Source organism: Chroicocephalus ridibundus, chromosome 3 (assembly GCF_963924245.1).
Source record: "Chroicocephalus ridibundus chromosome 3, bChrRid1.1, whole genome shotgun sequence".
NCBI classification, from domain to species: Eukaryota; Metazoa; Chordata; class Aves; order Charadriiformes; family Laridae; genus Chroicocephalus; species Chroicocephalus ridibundus.
The window spans coordinates 95,010,466-95,032,706 of NC_086286.1; the positions used below are offsets into that span (position 1 = coordinate 95,010,466).

Here is a 22,241-nt window from a genome sequence, read left to right on the forward strand (position 1 = left end):
TCGACCCCTGGGGTATGCCACCCATGATGGCTCTGCAGCTGGGCTTTGTGCTGCTGGTCACAACCCCTTCAGACTGGCTGTTCAGCCAGTTTTCAGTCCACCTCAGTGCCAGCCCACTTAGCCCATACTTCATCAGGTTTATCTATGAGGATGAGAATGTTATGAGAGAAAGCCTTACTAAAGTCTATATAAAAATCCACTGTTTCTCCTCATCCACGCAGCCAAACCTCTCATCACAGAAAACTATCATAGAATGGTTGGGGTTAGAAGGGACCTTAAAGATCATCTAGTTCTAACCTGCCTGCCACGGGCAGGGACACCTCCCACTAGACCAGGTAATCATGTTTTTTAAACGTGATTTCATGTTTCTTCATAAATCTGTGCTGACAAGTCCAAAGTGCCCTTTATTCACCCTGAGTTTGAGTTGATAGCTATTTATCCATTAAGTGAGAGGATTTTAGCCTTGACAGGCAATGAAAGGTCTGAAGGAAAGGGTAAATCTGTGAGACATCAGCCCAGGGACAGTTGCTGAGCTCGTGGGTGGAATCGCTGAGAGGTCAGGGTAAAAGAAGTGAGCAAGGCTGAGCAGAACCTGACCTCAAAGCTGAAACAGGCCAGGAAGCTCTTCCAAGGGCAGGCAGGAGGAACAGTGAGAGAATTTTGAAGAGGATTAGGGAGAGGTAGGGTCATGGAGTCCAAACTTCTAAGCATGAAAAACTGCAGTTAAAATAGCAGTTGACCTGAAAAAAAAAAAATTTGCACATGAATTCAATTAGGTCTTTTATAAAGATTACTTTAGATATACTTATAAAGATTACTAAAAATATTTACAAACATTACTTGGAGCTCTTTTACTACCACTTCAGGCCCCATACAGCAATACGCTCTATATCTGAAAGGTTTGCTCCTGTTCACAGAAAGCACAGTTCCTGAGGTTCTCCATGACCACAAAGGGCCTGCCTTAACAGAGTCCATCACACAATCTTGGCTATACTAATTCTGTTGACGTTAACAGCAAAGCTTCCAATAACGTCTTGTTGACTACAATAATAGGCTTTTGAACTGTGGTGACCCCTAGTTACAGAAGTCCCAAACAATGATCTGTTGGGTCGTGGTTAGCAGCCTGCCCATGGAAGTCACCATTGCACCACTCCAAATCAGGAGCTTTAAAACACAGGTGAGGCAGCCTCCAAGACGTGCTGAGGATGGGCAGTGGTCGACACAGGACAGAAACTGCAACCTACTTACTACAGCTGGCTGCATTGTTAAAGAAGCAAACACCAGACATGTATTATTACAAGTCACCTTTAATAGAATTTAAAAATCGCTATTGCAAACTTTATTTGAAGAAAAATAAATCAATGACAATTTTCCAAAATCCTGTGAAACAGCCTAGTTCCTTAACATTTGTTTTATTATCTGAAAAGACAGAAGCAATTTGCATAGCTAGCATGTTAGTTCACCTCTGTTTGCTCAAACAGTCCATAAAGGCATTCTTTTTCTACCATCTCTGATTTGATCAAAAGAGGAAATGTTTATGATGATCCTAAACCAGGGCAAAATGGGTATCTGACTATGTCTCAAGGCAGCCAAGAATTTTAGTTCAAATTGCTTAAGGCCTGATATGGAAAAAGAAGAGATGTATTAGCCAGTAGGACAGCTAATGTATGGTACATTGCTTATATGATACTTTCTTTGAGACAGGTTCTTTTTGTATTTTTTTCCTCGTATTAGTATCCCACTCACCCAACCTAGCAATACTAAAAACCACAACCAAAAAATCAATTCATAATGTAACATCGTAAGGTCTGAGCAAGGCTGATGAAGCCTTTGGGTAACCACTAAGAAATACAAAATAAAATGTATGATTTGATTAAAGAGAAATCTTAACACTGGAGTTCTGGTGACTTAAATGTAGCATATAAGCAATTAATGCTCATACACATCGGAAAATAACGAGCTATCCATAATAATGACTGGACTGATCTAATACAGCACACTGTCAGACTTTATTACATAGAATAGCATTAGTGCAATGATATTTCCAAGTTGCACACACAAATACAATGAACCGAGTAAGAAACAATGCTGAAGTCAAATATTTTGAAATGGGGAAAAGGAAAATCTAATAATAATAACTCAAAAGACCTGATCACATAACTGCTGTTTATGGATAAATTACTAGTGAAAACATCTAATTTCAAAATCTTCTATGTATTTAGAGGACTAAACACATAAATATAGTTCACTGCATAAAGATTCATGGTAGCAGAAGGAGGCTACAGCAGAAATATTATTGGCCATTAGAATGAAAATTGAATATTCTTCCTTAGTATTTGAGACAGAAGAATTATGCCATTAGGTACCACTTGCTTTCCAAATATAATTTTTCCTAAAAACCTAACTGTATATTTTGAAAAACAGGACATCATGCTACCTTGTTGGTTTGGGCACTTTGTGAAGATCTTGTGTTTTCAATTGCACATACATTACACACTATAGTACATTGGAGCCTAAATAATGGCTACACATATACATATGCTTCCTACAGGAATCTGCTTAAACCAAATATTGTCAATATTCATAACAACTTGGACAACACATTTGGAGAAATATTGCTAGGATAATATTTTGAAAATGGAATAAAACCAATTTTTGAATCTTAGATTCGATTTTCAACAGTGACTTCCAAGGCAAAAGAGAGGCACGTTAACATTGGACCTTGGTTCTTCTGTGTCTCCTGCACCTGTCTGGCCACTTCCCCCTTATATCACATGCCATTGATGCCCACAAGCCGCAGGCTCCTGCTCGTGAAGTAAATGGGAGCGTGGTGGTGCCACGCTGGGAACCAAACCAGCCCTTGAGCTGGCCCAGCACGCGGACTCCGAGGTGCTGCAAACCCATTAGGCAGCACTCATTCCCTGTTCTGCATAACAGCGTTGGGTATAGAAGGTTCCTACATGACGCCCACAGAGAAACCTGTAGAGAAAGCCTCAGCTAAGATCATGAATGACAGCAAAGGTAGAATCGGGGCGGGGCTGGGGAGGGGGGGCAGATCCTTTAAAATGCATTATGTTTGTGTTTTAAACTCAGTCCTAAATAAATTACTAATTCTTACTGATTTAATATCATATTAATGGCTGTGCACAGACCATGTCCACTGACAGCATGTGGCTGAAAAGGGCACGGGAAGTACCAGAGAATACTCACATTTCAAGGAAATCTCAGGCACACAGAAATATTCAGGCAACTCCATCACAAAATACCTTTTCCTGACTGCTTTTAGCATCACTCCTTAAAGCTCCTTAAAGACCTTGTTCCTAAAGACTTTTGCCAAAAGGCCCCTCTCACATCAAAAACTGACTTTACAGAGCAATGGAAAAATACATATACTGACTATTTGTGTAAAGGGTACTATATAACGATGTGGAAAACAAAAGAAGTCACTATGCCACATAATACTCCCTTTCCTCTGTTCCATTCACTGCCAACACACAATACAAAATTTATCCTCTGCAACTCATTCAAAGCCCTAGCCGCAACCGCAAAGTGACTGAAGGCATCGGTGTGGGACTGTTAAAGGCCACCTGGTGTAAACATTTGTTTAAAATCATATGATACACACTGTACCTTTAAACTAGCTTAGTGCAGAGGCAGATTTGGATGTCTGTAATGATATGCCTGCTGTACAGAAAAAAGTAAAATCAAAGGGGATGTTTGTTCACTGACTCCGACAATTTCCGTGACATAGTGCATTATGGCTGATGCTTCTTAATAGGGTGTGCAAGGCAGCCAAAAGTCATTTAAAAACATGTGTTGTTTGTCTCAAAAACAAATGTAAAGGAATACTAATAAAAGCTGCCCTGTCTGAAATGACAGTGAGCAGTTTAAATCCATTTTTCTGGAGGATACTCAGGAAGCTGGGACTGCCTGCAAAATAAAACTTATTTATTCCTACTATCTACTGCAAAGGAGTAATTTATCTCCAGTACATCTTGTCTAGAAAATAAGCCTCTTTATCCTAAGATTAATCAGGTATCAACATTTCTCTTAGAAGCTCCACATACAGTAAAAACTGGAAGTATGCGAACTTTGGGTTCTTGAAATTATATTAAATAGAGGCAAGTGACATGTCAAGGCTGCTGTTCCCAAAGGCAAAAGAAGAGCTGCTTTCATAGGTCACCAAGAAATCAAAACACATCCCAGTTTGGAGTGTGACTGTTTTCCAGATCTTACACTTGGCACAATTCACTCCATGCTGCCATACATGGGTAAAGGATTTGAGACGCAAAGATATGTTTCAGTTTGTATCTCAGTTTCTATTAAGCTTTGGACCCGTGTAACCAAGGGCGTGACTTACAGAGGGTCAGATCCTGCATACTATTGGCTAAGTAGTGCTTTGGGTTTCAAAAAATATGGTGTTAACTTCATGTGGTTCAGAGCAGCACAGGCACTCATATAAGGCACTAATCAACTATTCAAGGGGCTAGATCCACAGTGCGCCAAAGACAAGTGAAAAGCATGAACTGACGACAAAGAACCAGGCCTAAGCTCTGCCAGAGAGACAGAACAGAACCCCAGGTTTGTGAAAAACACTGTAAATTCTCAATACAGATAAAGTAAAACAAACAACCCCACCTATACTAGTTTTGCTGTTAAAAACCTATACCTCAATATTAGAAGGCACCCAGTGCAGGAAGTTCAGGCCTCTTTCCGTGCTACCACCCACTAATTTCCTTTGTGAGCAGAAGTAAAGATGAGCATAAAATACAAAAATATACACTTTAAGCAGTAGCAAAATTTGAATAAAAATTAGAAATTGCTCAGGGAAAGTGACTGCCATATTATTACATGTGCATATGTGCACACTCCGTCTCAAAAAAGTATGAAGGAAGGAGAATCTATAGCCTTAAAATTTCTATGTCTGTTAGTCTGCATGACAGCTATTAACTTCATTTTAGTAACCAGGAATGTTATCAGCTTGGCTTCCTTACAAAAAGAAGTAAACATTAGATATCACAGGCAGTGTTCAAGAAGAAACCACCTGCCAGACAGGGAAGATGTTCATACACTCACTCACGAGGGAGGAACTCCCAAGCTCACACGTTTTTGCAGTCAGAGAGACCTGTAATTCTCCCTATGTGCAAAGAGCAGGTTTGGGTGTAAAAGCGCCCGCTGCTTTTCACTGTCCCTCTCCTTCAACCCACTTCAGCAAAGCACTTCAGCATACAAGGATGTGCTTAAAGTTAAGCAAGCATGTCAACTGTTTGGCTGGACTGAATGCATGTGCAGCCCATACCTCCTAAAAGCCTCTCCCGCCAGCCACCAACAGGAGGTGCATGCACAGCTGGCATTCAGGGCCAAGAGCAATAAACAGCTGTTTAGGGTTATGTCACTTCAATTTTTGACAAGACGACACTGCAAACGCAAGACAAAAATGATGCCCCAGAGTGACACTTCTAGAAGAATTCCAAAAACTAGAAAAGGATCAAAGCAACCTTCATCCTGCCGGCCACAAATACGCCAATGGGCACCAGCATTCTCACATGGAAAGAGAATTAGGTTGGTTTCTGAAAAACGCTGGAAAAATGAAGTCTCAAACATAGACTCCATCTTTGATACACTGACAGTAAAAGCCTTTCAGAGTAAAATGCATGAGAACATCCTGAGGCCTTATTTTCAAACATGAATAACTTATGAATTGGCAAAAAATCCACCTCGCTTCTCTGTAATGATAAAAAAAGACTGACAATTTCCTGGAGCGTTCAGCAGTTTGTGAATGCAGCGCTTTTTGGCTCTTGGATCTGCTGTGAAGCCAGCTCCTTTTATTTTTCATAGTATTCCCCATGAGAGCATACAGCGAAATTCAATATTAATGTTAAGTGTCATGTCTGTAGAACAGAACAAAGCGAGCTCCGATACCAAGCTCCCAGCCTTCTGCTTACCAACCCCCCAACGGAGAAGCACATAGCATTTCAGAAAAGCACAGTAAACTAATGTATATCCCTAAAAAAACAAGCACAACCGAAAGCTGGGTTAATGGGAACATGGAGCTAGGTTTGTATTTTCTCAGACGGCTTTCTCGGTAACTCTGTGCTTCTTCAGAAAATAACTTCAGTATGAAACTAACACTCGGAAAGTTTTTCCAGCAGACACTTAAAAGAAGTTTTCTGGCACAGCCAGAAATTTACCATACGGGCCAGCCCAGCTCTCCCTGAACGCAGCAGGAGTTTGGTCACTGTAATCACTAAAGACGGGCCGGTATCTGAACATAAAATTTTCTTTGGATAATTTATGGAAACCTTAGATGTGAAACATAATCTGTTTCCTTTTACAGCACCCAACCGCACAGCAAGTTTACATGAAGGACAAACAGCCCACAGAACAAGGAGGCCAACGAAGAGTGCTGAAGCAAAGCTGGAGAACCATCTCGGTGGCAAAGACTGCAATCACTTTCACAGAAGTCACAAGGGGTTATACTTTGCATTACTTCCGAATTGTAGCTTCTCACCGCTCTTCTCCCTGTACAGAAAGGTTAGTTAACATTAGTTAATGACTGAGAACTGACCAACAAATTAGCTTCACAAAGCATTTTTAAAGGATGCGCTAAATTCTGATGCAGAGCTCGTCATACACTGCAAAATACTTCCCAGAGTGGGTGTTTAAGCCAGGCATTAATCTTTGCTCTTCTCCCAAAACATCAAAATGTTCTCAATATATTCAGGCAAACGCTTGGTGAAAGACACGCTTTCATAGACTCCATCTCACACCAATCTTTTCACAAACCTCGGTCAAGCATTTTAAAAGGAATTGTGCCTCTACCTACACAGCAACTCCCATGACAAAGGCATTTGGATGCTTTACCTGGCAGGTTACTGGCTATGACATTTAAGAGCTACGTCTCTCGTAACTGACACTTTCTCTCTCACTCTTATGTTTGGGAGCTCCAGCTTCCTGGATCCGGGACTGCACTTAGCTCCTGCTCCTGTATTTTGCTCCCCCATTCCCTGAAGCATTGCTACACAACCAAACAGACTAGGAGCCTGGAAAATCGCGCTCATTTTAAAAACAGCAGTGCATGGTAGTTGCTCACAGAACAAGCTTTTGCAACGTTTCATTCCCATAGTGTTGTGGGTTTTTTTGTTTGAAGGTTTTCATTCCAACTAGACATTGCAATTTCTTTTTTTATTAGTAGTATTTTTTAACATAAATGGTATTCAGCTTCCTTTCAAGCCTCAAGGTAATAAAAAGTTTGCTTGCCCAAGAGTGACACCCAACTAGCTCTGACTAAAGTTAGATAAGGGAAGCTGCAGTCATTTGAATGTGCTGAGTAGCCACGTATATTAACCCTGGAATCCAAGCCAGTTCTTATACCTATGCCAGTTTAGTATCTGCCACATAGAAATAACTTTTTTGGCAAATGCCAGAGCATAAGGGCTCCTCGGAAGTCTCCTAGCTCTGAATATAACATGAATCTGACTGTCACCATCACAAAAAATATACACCTGCAGCTTGGGCCACCAACTTTGAGAGTGATGGAAAATAATAGATTAAAATAAAAACACGTTCCTGTATTAGATAGGAAGGAGTTCTCTCAGGGGAACTCAGAATCATGGCTTGTGTATATATGTTGACCAATAATATGTCTATGCTACATAGTAATAGGAATGGTGTCTTGTAAAATAATATTTGAAGCAATTTTTTTCTGAAATTCAAAGCTTTCTATTGCAGCACTGATTATGTCATACAAATTTTAGTCCTTAAGGATATTAATTCATATCTTTGAATTAATATTGATATTAATTGAGAATTTATGGATATTACATGTATTAACATAGAATAAAAATATTTATACATGCGGATTGATATGTGACTTTTTATATACATATTCATTAGCCTATCTAAAAGCATTCTTATAAAAGACTAGGTCCTGAGCTCTTCTTCTAGGAACTGAAGCACATGAAAATTCATTTTCATAGAATCATAGAATAGTTTGGGTTGGAAGGGACCTTTAAAGGACACCTAGTCCAAGACCCCTGCAATAAGCAGGGACATCTTCAACTAGATCAGGTTGCTCAGAGCCCTGTCTGGCCTGACCTTGGAATGTCTCCAGGGATGGGGCATCTACCACCTCTCTGGGCAACCTGTGCCAGTGTTTCACCACCCTTATTGTAAAAAAATTTCATCCTTCTATCTAGTCTAAAACTTTTCTCCCTCTTTTAGTTTAAAACCATTACCCCTTGTCTTACTGTAACAGGCACTGCTAAAATGTTTGTCCCCATCTTTCTTGTAGGCCCCCTTTAAGTACTGGAGCCTTCTCTTTTCCAGGCTGAAGAGATCCAACTCTCTCAGCCTGTCTTCACAGAAGAATAGATTGTAAGTAAGTGTTACGTGTTTGTCTAAAATAAAAATTGCTCTAATTTGTTAAGCCACTAGGCCTTAAAACATGCTCTAGGTTGATGGACATTGTAGTTACATCTGCTAATTTCCTATTTTAGTTTAAAATTCTGTGATTGAACAAACATTTCAGCCTACATAGACTAAAGACTAAATGTGATCTTCACCTAGCTGAAGTAGTACAAATCATAGCATATTTAGTTGTCTTTTGTCTTGTGCTAAAACAAACCAACATGAAGAAAATTGCCTATATATTTTATGCATTATCTCAAACCAAGCCCAAATCTTTAATAATGTTTCATCTGGCTGATGTAATGAAAACCTCTCTAATTCTTCTTCAGCAGCTTGTAATCTTTCTTTGCTTTTCATTTTGCTTTGTACATTACTGCCTTTCTCTAAAACACACTCTACACCAAAAAAAACCCAAACCCAAACACAAACCAACACAAACCAAAAAAACTTGGAATCTGTTTTTCCCATTTACATCTTTTTTATGTAACTATAGAAATCAAAACACTGGCATTTTCTCCACTGAAGGACTCTTGGTTTAAACAAGAAACAGATGGAAAAGCTACTTGAAAGATAATCATTAACTTGGTAAGTGAACCACAGTGAAGTTCCCGCTTCATTTTGGTAGTTTTGGGAACACATTGGGACAGACTGAAGACAATTTATACCAGCTGGCAATTAAGTTATGACAATTCACACCAGCTAAGGAACCAACCCAATAGGACAGTAAACATATATATTGGAAAACACTGCTATTTGTTAGAAAATTTGTCATGCCAATGTCCAAGAAGGCTACAGTTCAATAAAATAAGTAAGTTTCAGTTCAATGTGGCTTTGTCTTCACTAAAATTTGTCCTTTTTCAATTAAAAAAAGCTTTCTTTTAAAATTCTGAATCACTAAGATCCATTTGGAATGACTGACACTTACTAGGTTCGTAGTAATCCACTATAGTCACTGAAGCATCTTGGATATTTGCCACTTTGAAGTCTCTCACAGCCGGAATATCCACACAAACCTGTGTTTCATTTAGCTAGAAAAACAGAAGAGAAACATCCTGAGAACTCTGGTGATGGTGGTTTCATGGAAGAGGTGAAGACTTCTAGCTCAGCAGTAGTCCATTTTATTTCTGAAGAGTTGGAGTCAGGATGCATATAAAGATGTTTATCTCATTTGTAGTCATTTTGGCCAAATTGCAGACTTCTTGAAATGTCTGCCTTCTTATATATGATTTTTAAGAGGCCTCATCTAGAAACCTTTTACAAATATAACTGAGTTGTACCTATCCAATCAGTCTCACTAAAAAAACGGCGGAACTATTAATTCAATGTGAATAGCAGATGTCGATTTCCCCAAAGAGTACAATCATAATGTCTTTCCAAATTTAAACCAAACAATGGCAGAGTCAAGATTAACATCACTACAAACAAATTCTTTGTTATTTTCAACTTACAGAGTCTAAGTATAGGTTGACTTTTCCATTGTCCTTTTCGATCTTCTTAACTGTATTGTCTAATGGAATGAAATCTGGTGACACAGAGAAACCACTGAGTAAGCCAACCTCCATGAGGACCATACCACTACTGGGAGCTGTGCCAGAACCCAAGTACCTTTTCAAAACACAAAGAAAATTTTAGTAGAAATACAGTAGACCACTCTCCAAAGAAACTGTTTGATCATTAAAACTCAACTATGGAAGCAATAACACTTAAGAATACTTAAAAAACAAATGGAACAAAATGCCAACAAGAAAATTTTTAACTATAAAGAGATAATAACTGATTTCTCTATTATTCTGCCTGATAATTTCAACCACATATGCAAAAGCAGGTTTAGCACTGAGAAAACTACAGTACACAAATCATATGAGAGACTGCACTGACAACACTAGGAGCTTTCTGTTGGCATCTGTAAGTGCAGGTTTACATCACAAATATGTGGGAAATATTGCAATTAAACACGTTTCAAAAGAAGCAATTAAGAAACCACAAACTCTTGAACTGAAATATACATATTTCCTCTTACAGCTGTATTGTTCTCCTTTTATTAATTTTTGGAGGGTGAGATAAAGGCATATACCAAAAAAGTCTCCCAAACCTTTTCATATTTCTATTAACAAAGTCATCATCAGATTACTTCTCAAAGTTACGGTTCTAAAATGCATAGCCATGTTATTCATCCAGTTTTGGAAAAAGAAGATTTAATAAGTTGAGATACTTCTCTTTTCCTACATAATGCTTATTATTGCATCTTCCAATGTGAGAATCAGATGCTGGACTAAAAAGATTTGCTCTGCTGAGCAAGCCTTACCATGGTGCACAACCGAACTACTAAAATATAGCTACGGTGTTCTGTGTTACAAGTGATACCTAAATAACCTGCAAAAGATTGTATTGCTTGAAGCAATCTGTATGAGGGGATCGAGTGCACCCTCAGTAAGTTTGCAGATGACACCAAGCTGGGCAAGAGTGTTGATCTGCTTGAGGGTAGGAAGGCTTTGCAGAGTGATCTGGACAGGCTGGATCAATAGGCTGAGGCCAATGGTATGACGTTCAACAAGGTCAAGTGCTGGGTCCTGCACTTGGGTCACAACAACCCCAAGCAGTGTTACACGCCTGGGGAAGAGCGGCTGGAAAGCTGTCTGGCAGAAAAGGACCTGGGAGTGTTGGTCGACTGCTGGCTGAATATGAGCCAGCAGTGTGCCCAGGTGGCCAAGAAGGCCAACAGCATCCTACCCTGTATCAGGAACAGTGTGGCCAGCAGGACTAGGGAAGTGATCGTGCCTCTGTACTCGGCACTGGTGAGGCCCCACCTCGAGTGCTGTGTCCAGTTTTGGGCCCCTCACTACAAGAAAGACATTGAGGTGCTGGAGCGTGTCCAGAGAAGGGCAACAAAGCTGGTGAAGGGTCTGGAGCAGAAGGCCTATGAGGAACAGCTGAAGGAGCTGGGGTTGTTTAGCCAGGAGAAAAGGAGCCTGAGGGAAGACCTTATCACTCTCTACGGAAGGAGGCTGGTGGGGGGTTGGTGGGGGTTGGTCTCTTCTCCCAAGTAACAGGTGATGGGACAAGAGGAAATGGCCTCAAGTTGTGACGGGGATGTTTAGATTGGATATTAGGAAAAAATTTCTTCACAGAAAGGGTTATCAAGCACTGGAAGAGGCTGCCCGGCGAAGTGGTTGAGTCACCATCCCTGGAGGTATTTAAAAGATGTGTAGACGTAGTGCTGAGGGACATGGTTTAGTGTTAACTGGTCAGTGATAGGTTAACAGTTGGACTTGATGAACTTAAAGATCTCTTCCAACCAAACAGATTCTATGATTCTAAATAAAGCAGGTGGCAAAAAGTTTCCCCCCCCCTTGGCACAGAGGGTAAATGATTATTGTTATATTAGAACAGAAGTGTCTCCAGTCCTCATTTTGAAGGCCTGACAGTAGTTGAAAGTAATTGAATAAAACTATTTCTTTGTAGAGCTGGGTGGTTTAAAAAAAGAGAAGACTTGCTTTCAAAGCAATGCTGTTAAGCCTGGCAGCATGGCTGATTGAACGCAGATATGACTTTGAAAGAAATACAGCACAACTGCTGACTTCAGTTGGCTCATGAAGATTAGAAACAAATGAAACCATCTGTTGGATGATGTGCTGTGCCAAAGTAGCTGCTATTGAAAACAAACAACTGAATTGGAACTGGATGTAATTATTTCTGCATAATTACCAATAAGGGGGGAGGAAAATACCCAAGCAGTCTAGCCAGTCTGGGGTGCTACCAAAATACCAAAAGGTAACCAAACCAGCTTGGTATTGTCAAGAACTGAATAAGATATATCCCTAGAAGTTATGAAGATCTGTCTCTCTTAACAAACAAGAGAGACAGCCTTGGGGGTGGCTCCTGGTATTGTCTCTTTAACTCCATAGTCTCTTAAAAAAACAAAAAAAAAATCACCATGCAAGAAGAATGACCGGTAAGAGAAAGAGACTTGAAACTTGTACTTGAAGAGAATTGAGAATACTTTGAGTTGAATTTTACGTTTCATCTCTTCAACAATATGAGAGCTGTGTGAGACCCTCTCATAGACGATGCAGAGAAGAGAAAACACCACCAAGCTAGTATAGACTGAAAGTGTAAACAAGAGAGTGAGTTGAACCATCAGTGATCAGTTTCCCATGCCTGGAAATGGTATGCAGGCAACAAGACTAACCAGAGAAGAAACTGGCAGCCCCAGGTATTTGCTTCCCAGACAGTGAGTTACGTCCTGTAACCAAGAATCAGTTCAGTTTGAATGAGACATCATCTGCTACAGTGTCATAAATGACACCCAGTTGAGATGACCATGGCCAATCACTATCAAGCTGATTGAAAGGAGGTGGAATATTCTGCATATTAGAGAAAAAAAAATAATTACAAAGCTGCAGGCTCCATTACCCAACTATGCATAGCCACAGCTGGCTAAACTGGCTGAGATTTCAGCAGTCTTTCTGTATTTGCCTACGTTGGTTTCTCTACCAGAAAGCCACATCATTGCTGTTGTAAAGACTGTAAGTAGAACAACTTTAAACTAATTCAGGAATTTAATATAGATAATCAATATATTATTCACAATATATTGGGGAAAAAAGAAGAGGATGACTAGTCTATCAAGCCAAGCAACCAGAGATGAAGTCTCAGCCTAAAGAACAGAAACACAGACTGACTAGAAATTATACCAGTCCATTTTCTGTGATAAGAGTTAATGGATCTCAGTGTTACAAATATTCTTCTGGGGTAGTTTTATAATGCCACTAGCTTTCCCCCTGTCCTTTGAACACTTTGCAATTAAAACATAATCACCCTAGAGCCTTCCCAGAGAGATGGAGCCCTTCCTGTCTGTATTCCTGAGCCAAAGGTCTTAGCTAGAAAATCAGAATGCTCAGCCAAGACCCGTCATGTAAACCCTTTACATGTCAAGAGTTTGTGCTAGACTTTAGAAAGCTGTTGACACTTCACAGAAAACTTTAAAAGAGAACAAGCCCATTCTATTTCAAGAGCTCTCATGTATTCTAGTGTCCCTGCCCACCATCTGTATCACTGAATCGGTTACCAGAAACACATAAAAACAGGGTTCTGGCTTTGTGCCTGCTGGCTATTTCCCAAATTAAATCAATCCTCTCTGTACTGAAATCATATTCACTATAGCTGATTATTTGTATGATGGTGTCACCTAGAGGCTCCATCTCCAGTCACAGCTCCCTTGTGGTAGGCAGAGGATAAAAACAGTCTAGGCATACAGTTTTTAAAATTTAAATAAATAACAAAAAGAGGATGTGGAGGAAAGGAATGCAAGAGTAATCATGGTGGATTTGCAAATCTTGCATTTACAAGGAACCCATTATAATGTCACAAGAAGAAAACAGTGTTCCTAGAGGAAGTATTCACAAACAGATGAATTCCTAAAATACAAAGAATGTAGTCATCTCAACATCCTTGTTGATAATAAAAAATAAGAAGATTAAAAACATAAATATATACTGAGAGATACAATGTCCTATAGGGTTTTCTGTGAAATATTCAGTGCTCTTTAACTACAATAAGAAGTGCATACTGAAGAAACCACCAGAGAACAAATATCTTCATATATTTCTTTTTAATACGTGTAAAACACATGTAACTCACAGCAAGTAAAAATGAGATAGCAAAGCAGCCAAAGAAACAACTTGGTTTAATGACTGGCTGACCTAGGAATATGCAATATGGCTGTTCAATGTCACCTGTTCTCATCTGATCCAAATTCCATACAGGTATCATCTGCCGACTGACCTGTGGTCTCTGAGATGATACTTCAGCAGTTGCAGATCTGTTCTTAGTAGGTGTTTACTGAATAAGAAACATCCCAGATGCACACGCACACACGCCCACACCCCTTATTCAGCAGAAAGAATAGAATTAGCCTGGCCAGAAAACTCATCACCTCTTCCAACTCTAGAATGATGCTTACATATTACCAAATTCATAACTATAAGACATATTGCTAAAAGGAAGACCACAAAGATACTTGCACAATAAGACAAAAGCCCAGCTGAATTTATCATTTTGTAAACACGGATTTTGACTCCTGCCAAAACTCTAGTGAGCAAAGTTTATTAATAGAGATGACTAAAGAATGTTTATTTATATTTCATGGTGTTTTCAGCACTTCAGAATTTCCTTCTCTCTTTACAAAAAAAGAAGTATCTACTTGTAGATCAAAGTAAAGCTTTCTGTTATGAAAGGTATGAATAATGGGCAGTTGTCACAGTCTGCTACTAGAAGTTATAATGTGGAAGACATTGGTTCAATTTTCAAGTCTGTCCACAGTTCTCCATATAGCTAAGAAGCGCTTGCACCAAAGAAGCCTTAGAGTTTTTTCTTGTATTTCACACAAACTCTTCCATATACCTCTAACTTTTAGGGTACCACCATCTTTACGCATACCAGTAAAACAATATCACCTGGCCAGCAACAATTTTGCACAAAAGATCTATCACTCTCCTTATTGACTCATTAATTGCTTCTTAGTTTAACTACTGTCATTTTTACAAAGTAATTCTTTTATTCTCTTTAGTTGTTGATGGTTGGACTTGATGATCTGAAAGGTCCCTTCCAACTGAGATGATTCTGTGATTCTGTGATTAGTAAATCCACACAAACAAATGGATAATTTAGCTTATTTAAAATAATTTTAAATATTTTTAAAATTAAATAATACTAAGAGGTGTATGAGATGCTCCAATTGAATTACCTACCTTGTGCACACATTCAAGGTCAAATGGTTTTTATCATCTTTGTCATCCTTTACATCAACATTCAAGTCAAAGGCTTCTTGTTTTCGGGCAGATCTGAGCCTCTGATCAGCGTGTTTTGTGTTGTAAATAACATTGAGCTGTGGATTGCAAGTAGAGACATCAGATGACATATGCAAAGCAAATCTGTGTGGTTAAAACACTAAGTTTCTAACAGTATAACGTCAGAGAAGTGCTGATACGAGACAGGATACATGGCCTTATATCTGACAGTTGCACACATGAGATTCATAGGAATTCTCTGAAAGAAATATCCTTTCTGAACACTTCGTAATGCAGCAGAACCAATGCAATTAGCAGGACACAATTGTGGCAAACACAAGGGAGCTCTAGGACAACCAGCAATTTTCTCCCTAGTTGTTGTCTGCCGGTTTATAATGTGTGCAGTTACTTCCTGACAGCGTGAAATGGGATGGAAAAGGGCAAACTCCAGAGACCGACACCCACTGGGTTAAAAGAGACGGGCTGTATATGACAGCAGAGCAAGAGCAAATACATAACGTATGTACAGAGTTTGTCTTCGGTCTTCATGTCACAACATTCATACACTCAAAACAGATGAGGAGTAGCATGTTACTCCAAGCTCAGAACAACACAGTTTTCTTGTAGTTAAGTAAGCAGTTTCATCATCTGGTTCATCTGTGCAAAGACAAAGCTATGGTCTTCGGTCTGCCTCAAGGGCAGAGCTCTCACCCTTTCTGCTCAACAACTGCCAAGCTCTGCTAAGCGAGCCAAGTAAGGAAGTACGACAGGACATCCAGTGCAGGACACTAACATTAATATAAAATAAGCTCATCTGCTAAGCACAGTTTGAAGAGTTTCCAATTCTTCTAGCGTAGATGCGTATAAGAAGCTTGAAACAGTGGTAAAAGAGTGGTAAAACCAGAAGCCCTTAAAAGAGCTGTGCATAATGAGGAGATGGCCTGATTATCTCAATATCCTATGAAATTACTAATGCCAACAACCAAAGCAGAAATGCTGGAGCTGGAACTGAGCAACCAATGAGTACTCTCACGTTATCAGCCATGACGGGAGAAAAAAACAGGCTGTACTGCCTACAGAACTGAACTTGATGAGGTAAAGAAACAGCTGAATCATTACCTGCAGTGTTTTTTTAAAACTGCCTTAGTACCAGACTGGAGAATGACAAACATGACAGCAATTTTTAAAAGAGTACTAGGGGTCTAGAAAACTGGATATCAGATATCGGTATCGGTACCAGAAAACACAGTCGAAACTATAATAAAGAGTCAAATTAGTGGGCAAATGAGTAAATATGACATGTGGGAGAATAGGCTGTTGCTATAAACCCACAAGCTACATGAATCAAAGGACAAAACACGGACAGGGGACCTCTGTCTAGTATAAGCTACCTGAATGTTACATTGGTACATAGCTGGTTAGGAAGATTACCAGCCAAAGGTACTGGAACAAAAGAAGCTGCCAAGGGATAAAGGGCTATTAAAAGACAGGAATAGAGGGTGGGAATGAAATGGATTCCTAAAGGAACCTGTGGTAGGTGACCATCATTATACATATCCATACATGATGCAGAAAACAGAGTGAATCCTGATGTGATAAAATTTGTTGATAATACTAATTTATTTGAGGTAGCAAAGACTAGGATAACTGCAAGGAGATGCAGAATGAAAGAATTTTTATGTACGTAATAATGGGGTTTGAACTGATTACTACCAGACCTCTTTGCCATTTAAGAAATGGTAAAATAGATGAAAATTCAGCCATAAACAGGTAGGTTGGAAGAATAACACAGCAAAGGTCTACAGAATAATGTCTTGCATGGGAAAGATGAATAGGAAACAGTTTTTCATGCAATGCAAGATTAAATTGTGGAATTTGTTCCCACAAGATGATGCAGATCCTAAACTGTACAGCATTCAAGGGCAAAATAGACACCCTCATGGAACCCAAATTTTCTAAGCCCACAGAAACTATCTCCAGCTGAAGATCTCAGATAATACATGGTAAGAAGTGGAAGACAGTCAGGTAATACATTACATGTATTTATCTTCTTATACTTTCTCCTGAGCATCCACCTCTGGCTGTTGTGGAAAATAGAACACTGGGCTAGGCTGAGTTTTGATCTGACCCAACACAGTCCCTCTTATGCCTTCTCTCCAAATACAAGAACTAGGGGAACAGATTCAAGAGGAGAAAGAGGCAGTGCTTCTTCATGCAATACACCATCAGCTGCAGAACTACTTGCTGCAAGAAGCTGTGGTTGTTAGAAGTTTAGAAATATTTTAAAACTTACATATTTATGGACGAAAAAAAAAATCTATCAAGAAAATATCTACCAAGACAGAGAGAGCACACAGAGATGACCTACGGATTGGGAAGGGCCTGTGTTGCAAATTGGTGAAGGGCAAGAGAGTATATCAGTGAGATACCACTTCATGCTTGTCCTGTTCTAGTAGCCTTGATTGGTCACCCTCTCTCTACTGGCCACTATGGGACAGGATACAGGATAATGAACGACATCAGTTGTCCCAGCAAATCTGCTCTAGCATACTCATGTACTTATACCAAAGAAAAGACACCAAAAATTAAATTTAACTTTAAGAGAACATTCTTAAGGTGCTTCAGTCTGATTAACACCCAATGTGATGTTGATGGTAACCGCAGCATCTCTTTGCTGTGGCACAAACAGGACACCACCTCTGACAGAGGCCGAGAATGCCTTACTGATTCAGCACTTCAGTGTGATGAATCAGAAAGCTCAACTTTCAAAACGCTAGGATGACAAAATCAAATACAAGAAACTAAGAAAATATTTACTATCAAAGAATAGTTGACATTATTTGGCAAAATAGTGATTTTCACCAACAACAGAATGGTAAGTTTGCACAGTTTTCACATACAGATCATTATCTGTTCCCTTAGTCATCAAGATAAAACACATGGCAGGGCAGGGGGGATCTTTGATTTTGGTAGAAAAAAAAAAACAAAATAACCCCTTGCGATACCCCAACATGCACTTTGCTTGGCTAAGGAAAAGGGAATGAAGAGTGCTTCTGGAAAATCATAGTCCCTTTACAAGAGTTTCTGGCAGCAAATAGAAAACTGTCATTCCAGATTTAAAGGTAGGACAAGGGGGTTGTCCAAGTTGTAGGTTAGCAGGTCAGCTATAGGCTAGCAAGTCTGTGCAAACAGTCTTCAATTTCTGATTTTTGCTTTTGCTGCTACATCTCTCACTCCTTGATATGAAAGTTATGCTCTTTCTTTCAAACTGCACACATGATTCCCGTTACCCTGCCCTGCACTGCAGAATTTAGCGTGCTCTATAAGCACAGAGTCAATTCTGTAGAGGCGCTCAGGACAACCGTGGTGCAACAATGAAGATTTATCCTGTACAACTGCTCCGCAGGATGAAGCCAATCTAGAAAGGCTGCCAGTTAAAGGCATGCAGAAAGTTTGGTAAAGACAAGCTGGAGGTGCCTCAAAAATCTGTCATCACAGAAACAAAGCTGTTTAAACTTTTGCCAGAAAAAGCTAATGAATGGGAATTTACTGCCAACGTAGGATGTCTGAAACCACATACTGAACAGGTCAATCAGCTAGTATTTTCATGGAATAAGTTATCACTCTTACGGTCTGACTTTCCTTTCCTGATTTCTCATGACAATGAAGGAAAAATCTTTTTCACAACACAGAGTTTAATTAAAGCCTCCTTCTTTATACACTCTTACTTTGGGGACAGAAGGCTATTATACAGAAACTAGCATTAAATCAACAAAATGAGCTACTGCGTTTCTTCTTAACCCTTTAAAGAAGCAGCTGACAAAGCTAAAGGCACAACTGGTCCAGTCTTGTCATACTGCAGCTAGTTCTGGTGAGAGGCCCAAGATGAGAAAACGAAAAGCTAATCTTCTGCATGACAGAGATGCTTGTAAGAGGATCTGACCCAATCAACTGCACTGTTTCAAAAAACACGACTCATTTATAATGCCCTAATCAATGTCTCCTTCCCTATTCTTCTGTTTTTCTTCATCTAGCAGAAGAAATATGCTCGATTGAGGGCATGAATTCAATGAAACCGTCTCCAATGTTTTTCTGTCCCTTTTTGACTACTTAGTATCCACTCAAACTGTAACAGAGAAATATGTGTGCATTTCACAAGTGTACTTTTTTCAGTATCATCACACTGAATAACATTCAGTCCCTTGCCTAAATCTAGTAAAAATACACTGAGTGGAAAAAACAGTCACTGTTTTTCAGTACCGAGTAACCTATGATTCTCAGTTTTTTCCTCACTCCCTCCCTCTCTACACATGACCAAGGAGATCTTGTTCACCTATCCATTTTGCCCATACCCATCCTCCTTGAGCCTGCCCACCCTCCCCTAATTGCTAGTCCTGGATTTCAGTGGCATTCTCCTTCCTTGCAGAAGGCATGGGCCACGCCAAATTTTTGAGGCATTTGCCAAGCCCAGTTCACAGTGGTTCCAGACAGCAGAGAGGTGTTTCTTCCAAGACTTTCAGCAGGTCATCTAGGGAAGATCACTTCTTTCTCTAGAGAGTGCCTTTCATATACCCTAACCCTCCAATCATCCTTTCTTCCCTCTTGCACTGTCAGTGTCTCAGGTCATCCATAGTATGTGCCCATATAATGAAGGGATGAGCTAGGAGACTTCGTTGACAGCAGGACCACAAAACTACGAGTAAATGTCTGCTATTGCAATTATACTATCCAAAATAAATACATTTTATGAGATCCTGCAGGGTCAAGAGTGAACGCACTGCCAACTCGCACACACAGAGAGTGAGATTTCACAAAAAAATAAGGGCTTTTTTTCTAAGAATCCACTCTGTTGGGAAAACAGCCTTTTCCATTAATGGACCAAACCTTGTGTTTTGTGATATTCAAATGAATTACTGTTTTGACATGCTACATTTGGCCAGAAAATCAAATCCCAGAACAGTGAATCTCACCACAGTACTTTGGCGGGCATAAGACAATGAAACCCAGCTGAAGAAATGTGATCAAAATGTCATATGCTATCTGATTTATTAAATGTGACCCAGACCTAGCTTGTGTCTGGGAAAAAGAGAAATCTCATTCAAATGGCATCAGTGCTCTTTCTTTTAGAATACCAGACCTGCCAAAGGAAGCTGAAGGAAAGAACTGATCCCAGCAAAGAAAAGGTTTTGGAGAAGCTAATCCAGCGTGTTAAGTACAATATTTTGAATCAAGTCACAGCATCTCTGACTCAACGCTGCAGGAAAAAAGGCAACAGCACTGTAACCTAAATGAAGATGATAATCTGGCATTGGTTCCTGAACACCAGTTATTTGGGAGCACATTTGCACGTCCATACAACAAAACCAGGAACTTAAACCATGGTGCTATACACCCCAAGGAGCCCTCTAACCAGGAGTCAACTACTGGCTATTCTGGGTGGAAGACTTCTGCTCAGTCTTCACCAGACATGCTGGTTTGGATGTGAAATTTTCCTGCTGGCAAAAAAGTGATTGGAACCAATGTGCTTCCACAAAAGGCGTTCTTTTCAACAAATCAGCGTCTTCCAGCAAGAAACAATTTGCTGAAAAGTTTTTGATCAGCTCGCCTGACAAATTAGTTGACTTAATATCAGGGAGGATTTCTCAACAATGATTATGTTTAAGTAGTCTTAACTGTTCTGGAGCCCCACTTTGTTACATTCCACATACACACACACTGAAACCACAGATGTGTGAACACAGTCCTGCTGAGATATTCATTCCTATCTTGGCCTGCAGGTCTGAATCTAAATTATCTTCTGAAACTTTTGAACTTTGCTGTAAACTTCATTTGCACTTCTGGGAATTAATAAACACAGGTCATGATTTATGGCACTGTGGGTTTTGCAGACTGGTGCTGAATGAATGAGGTGTAACTCTAGTTGTTGTTCACTGCTGATAGGCATCTGTGAAGATTTCTTTGTAAAGGTCTTATCCAAAAGCATATTTATCAACCAACACCATGCTTTTTTTTTCTTTCCTAGATGCATAAGAACACTGAAGTGAAGGTCAGGTTGGAAGGAGATGGAATGTGACCTGACATAAAACTTCAAGACAATTAAAGGCAGCCCAAGTGAAGTTTTCCCGAGTACGACTAGGAGTCTAGTAGGAATTCTGTCTGGTTTTGTGATACACTCAGCAATTATGAGTTTATCTATATACTTCCCACAAAATTACGCTCTCATGCTCAGAGACCAATATTTCTGTATTATCTGTAGCTTTTCAAAGGTCTTCTCTTTCACTTGTGTGGTTCTAAGCCACTATCACGGACAGGACAGCAGGGAAGAGAGAACCATTAGTGGCCATATCAAATCATATCCAATACTGTCTTCTTCTCATATATTTCTCATAGGGTTAGGGAAAATATCAGAGGTGGAATTTCTTCAGAACATAATATTTGCTAAGGGGGAAGAGCAAGCAGCTGAAAAGGCCATTTAAGGCTTGCTAGTTCTAAATACCGTATGCGCTGATCCCAGACTAATTTGTTTAAATGTAAGCAAAGATGTTTGAATTTTTACTACCAAAACACAGTCTTCCACAGGACAGGCAGAGACGGGATCACTATACCTCCTTACACTCTTCGCCATGCCCCCACTTTTGGCTGATGCTAAGCATCTATTACCGTTAGCAGTTTGCAGGATCCTTTGACTCTGTCTTTCATCCTATTTCAGAACAATGTAAAAATTGCTGGAGAACCTGGCTGTAATAACCTTGTATTTTTAGCTTTTACACTATTGATGTACTCTACTTCAATAAAAGGAAAATAACTCCAATAACTAGCAGTGTAATCTTGTTCTGTACTGATCTGTGCCTTACCGTGGTTTACCACAGGGTCCCCCATGAGGCAATTCTGCCCAGTTGACTCACCTTTTTTTCCTGTGACCTTTGTGCCTGCCAATGTACCACGGCAGTCCTTTGTCTTGCAAACAGACACTGCATTTCTGCAGGAGGACAGGGGTGCTTTGATATGGCTCTAGCCCGTGCAAGTGCCCCAAAACTGTCAATC

The 22,241-nt window shown here is 39.8% G+C and overlaps 1 protein-coding gene across 1 annotated transcript in view; it reads right to left on the reverse strand.

Annotated features, from left to right (window-relative positions):
* Positions 1–1,311: 1,311 nt before the first annotated feature.
* The window catches only part of CD109 (CD109 molecule), an 81,073-nt gene continuing 60,143 nt past the window's right edge, over positions 1,312–22,241 (reverse strand). The window contains exons 30-33 of the mRNA XM_063330159.1: positions 15,159–15,295; positions 9,858–10,014; positions 9,335–9,437; positions 1,312–6,522 (exon numbers count right to left, since the gene is read on the reverse strand). Of these exons, the coding sequence (XP_063186229.1) occupies positions 6,332–6,522; positions 9,335–9,437; positions 9,858–10,014; positions 15,159–15,295 (588 nt within the window). The 3' untranslated portion in view covers positions 1,312–6,331. The remainder of the gene's footprint in view (positions 6,523–9,334; positions 9,438–9,857; positions 10,015–15,158; positions 15,296–22,241) is intronic.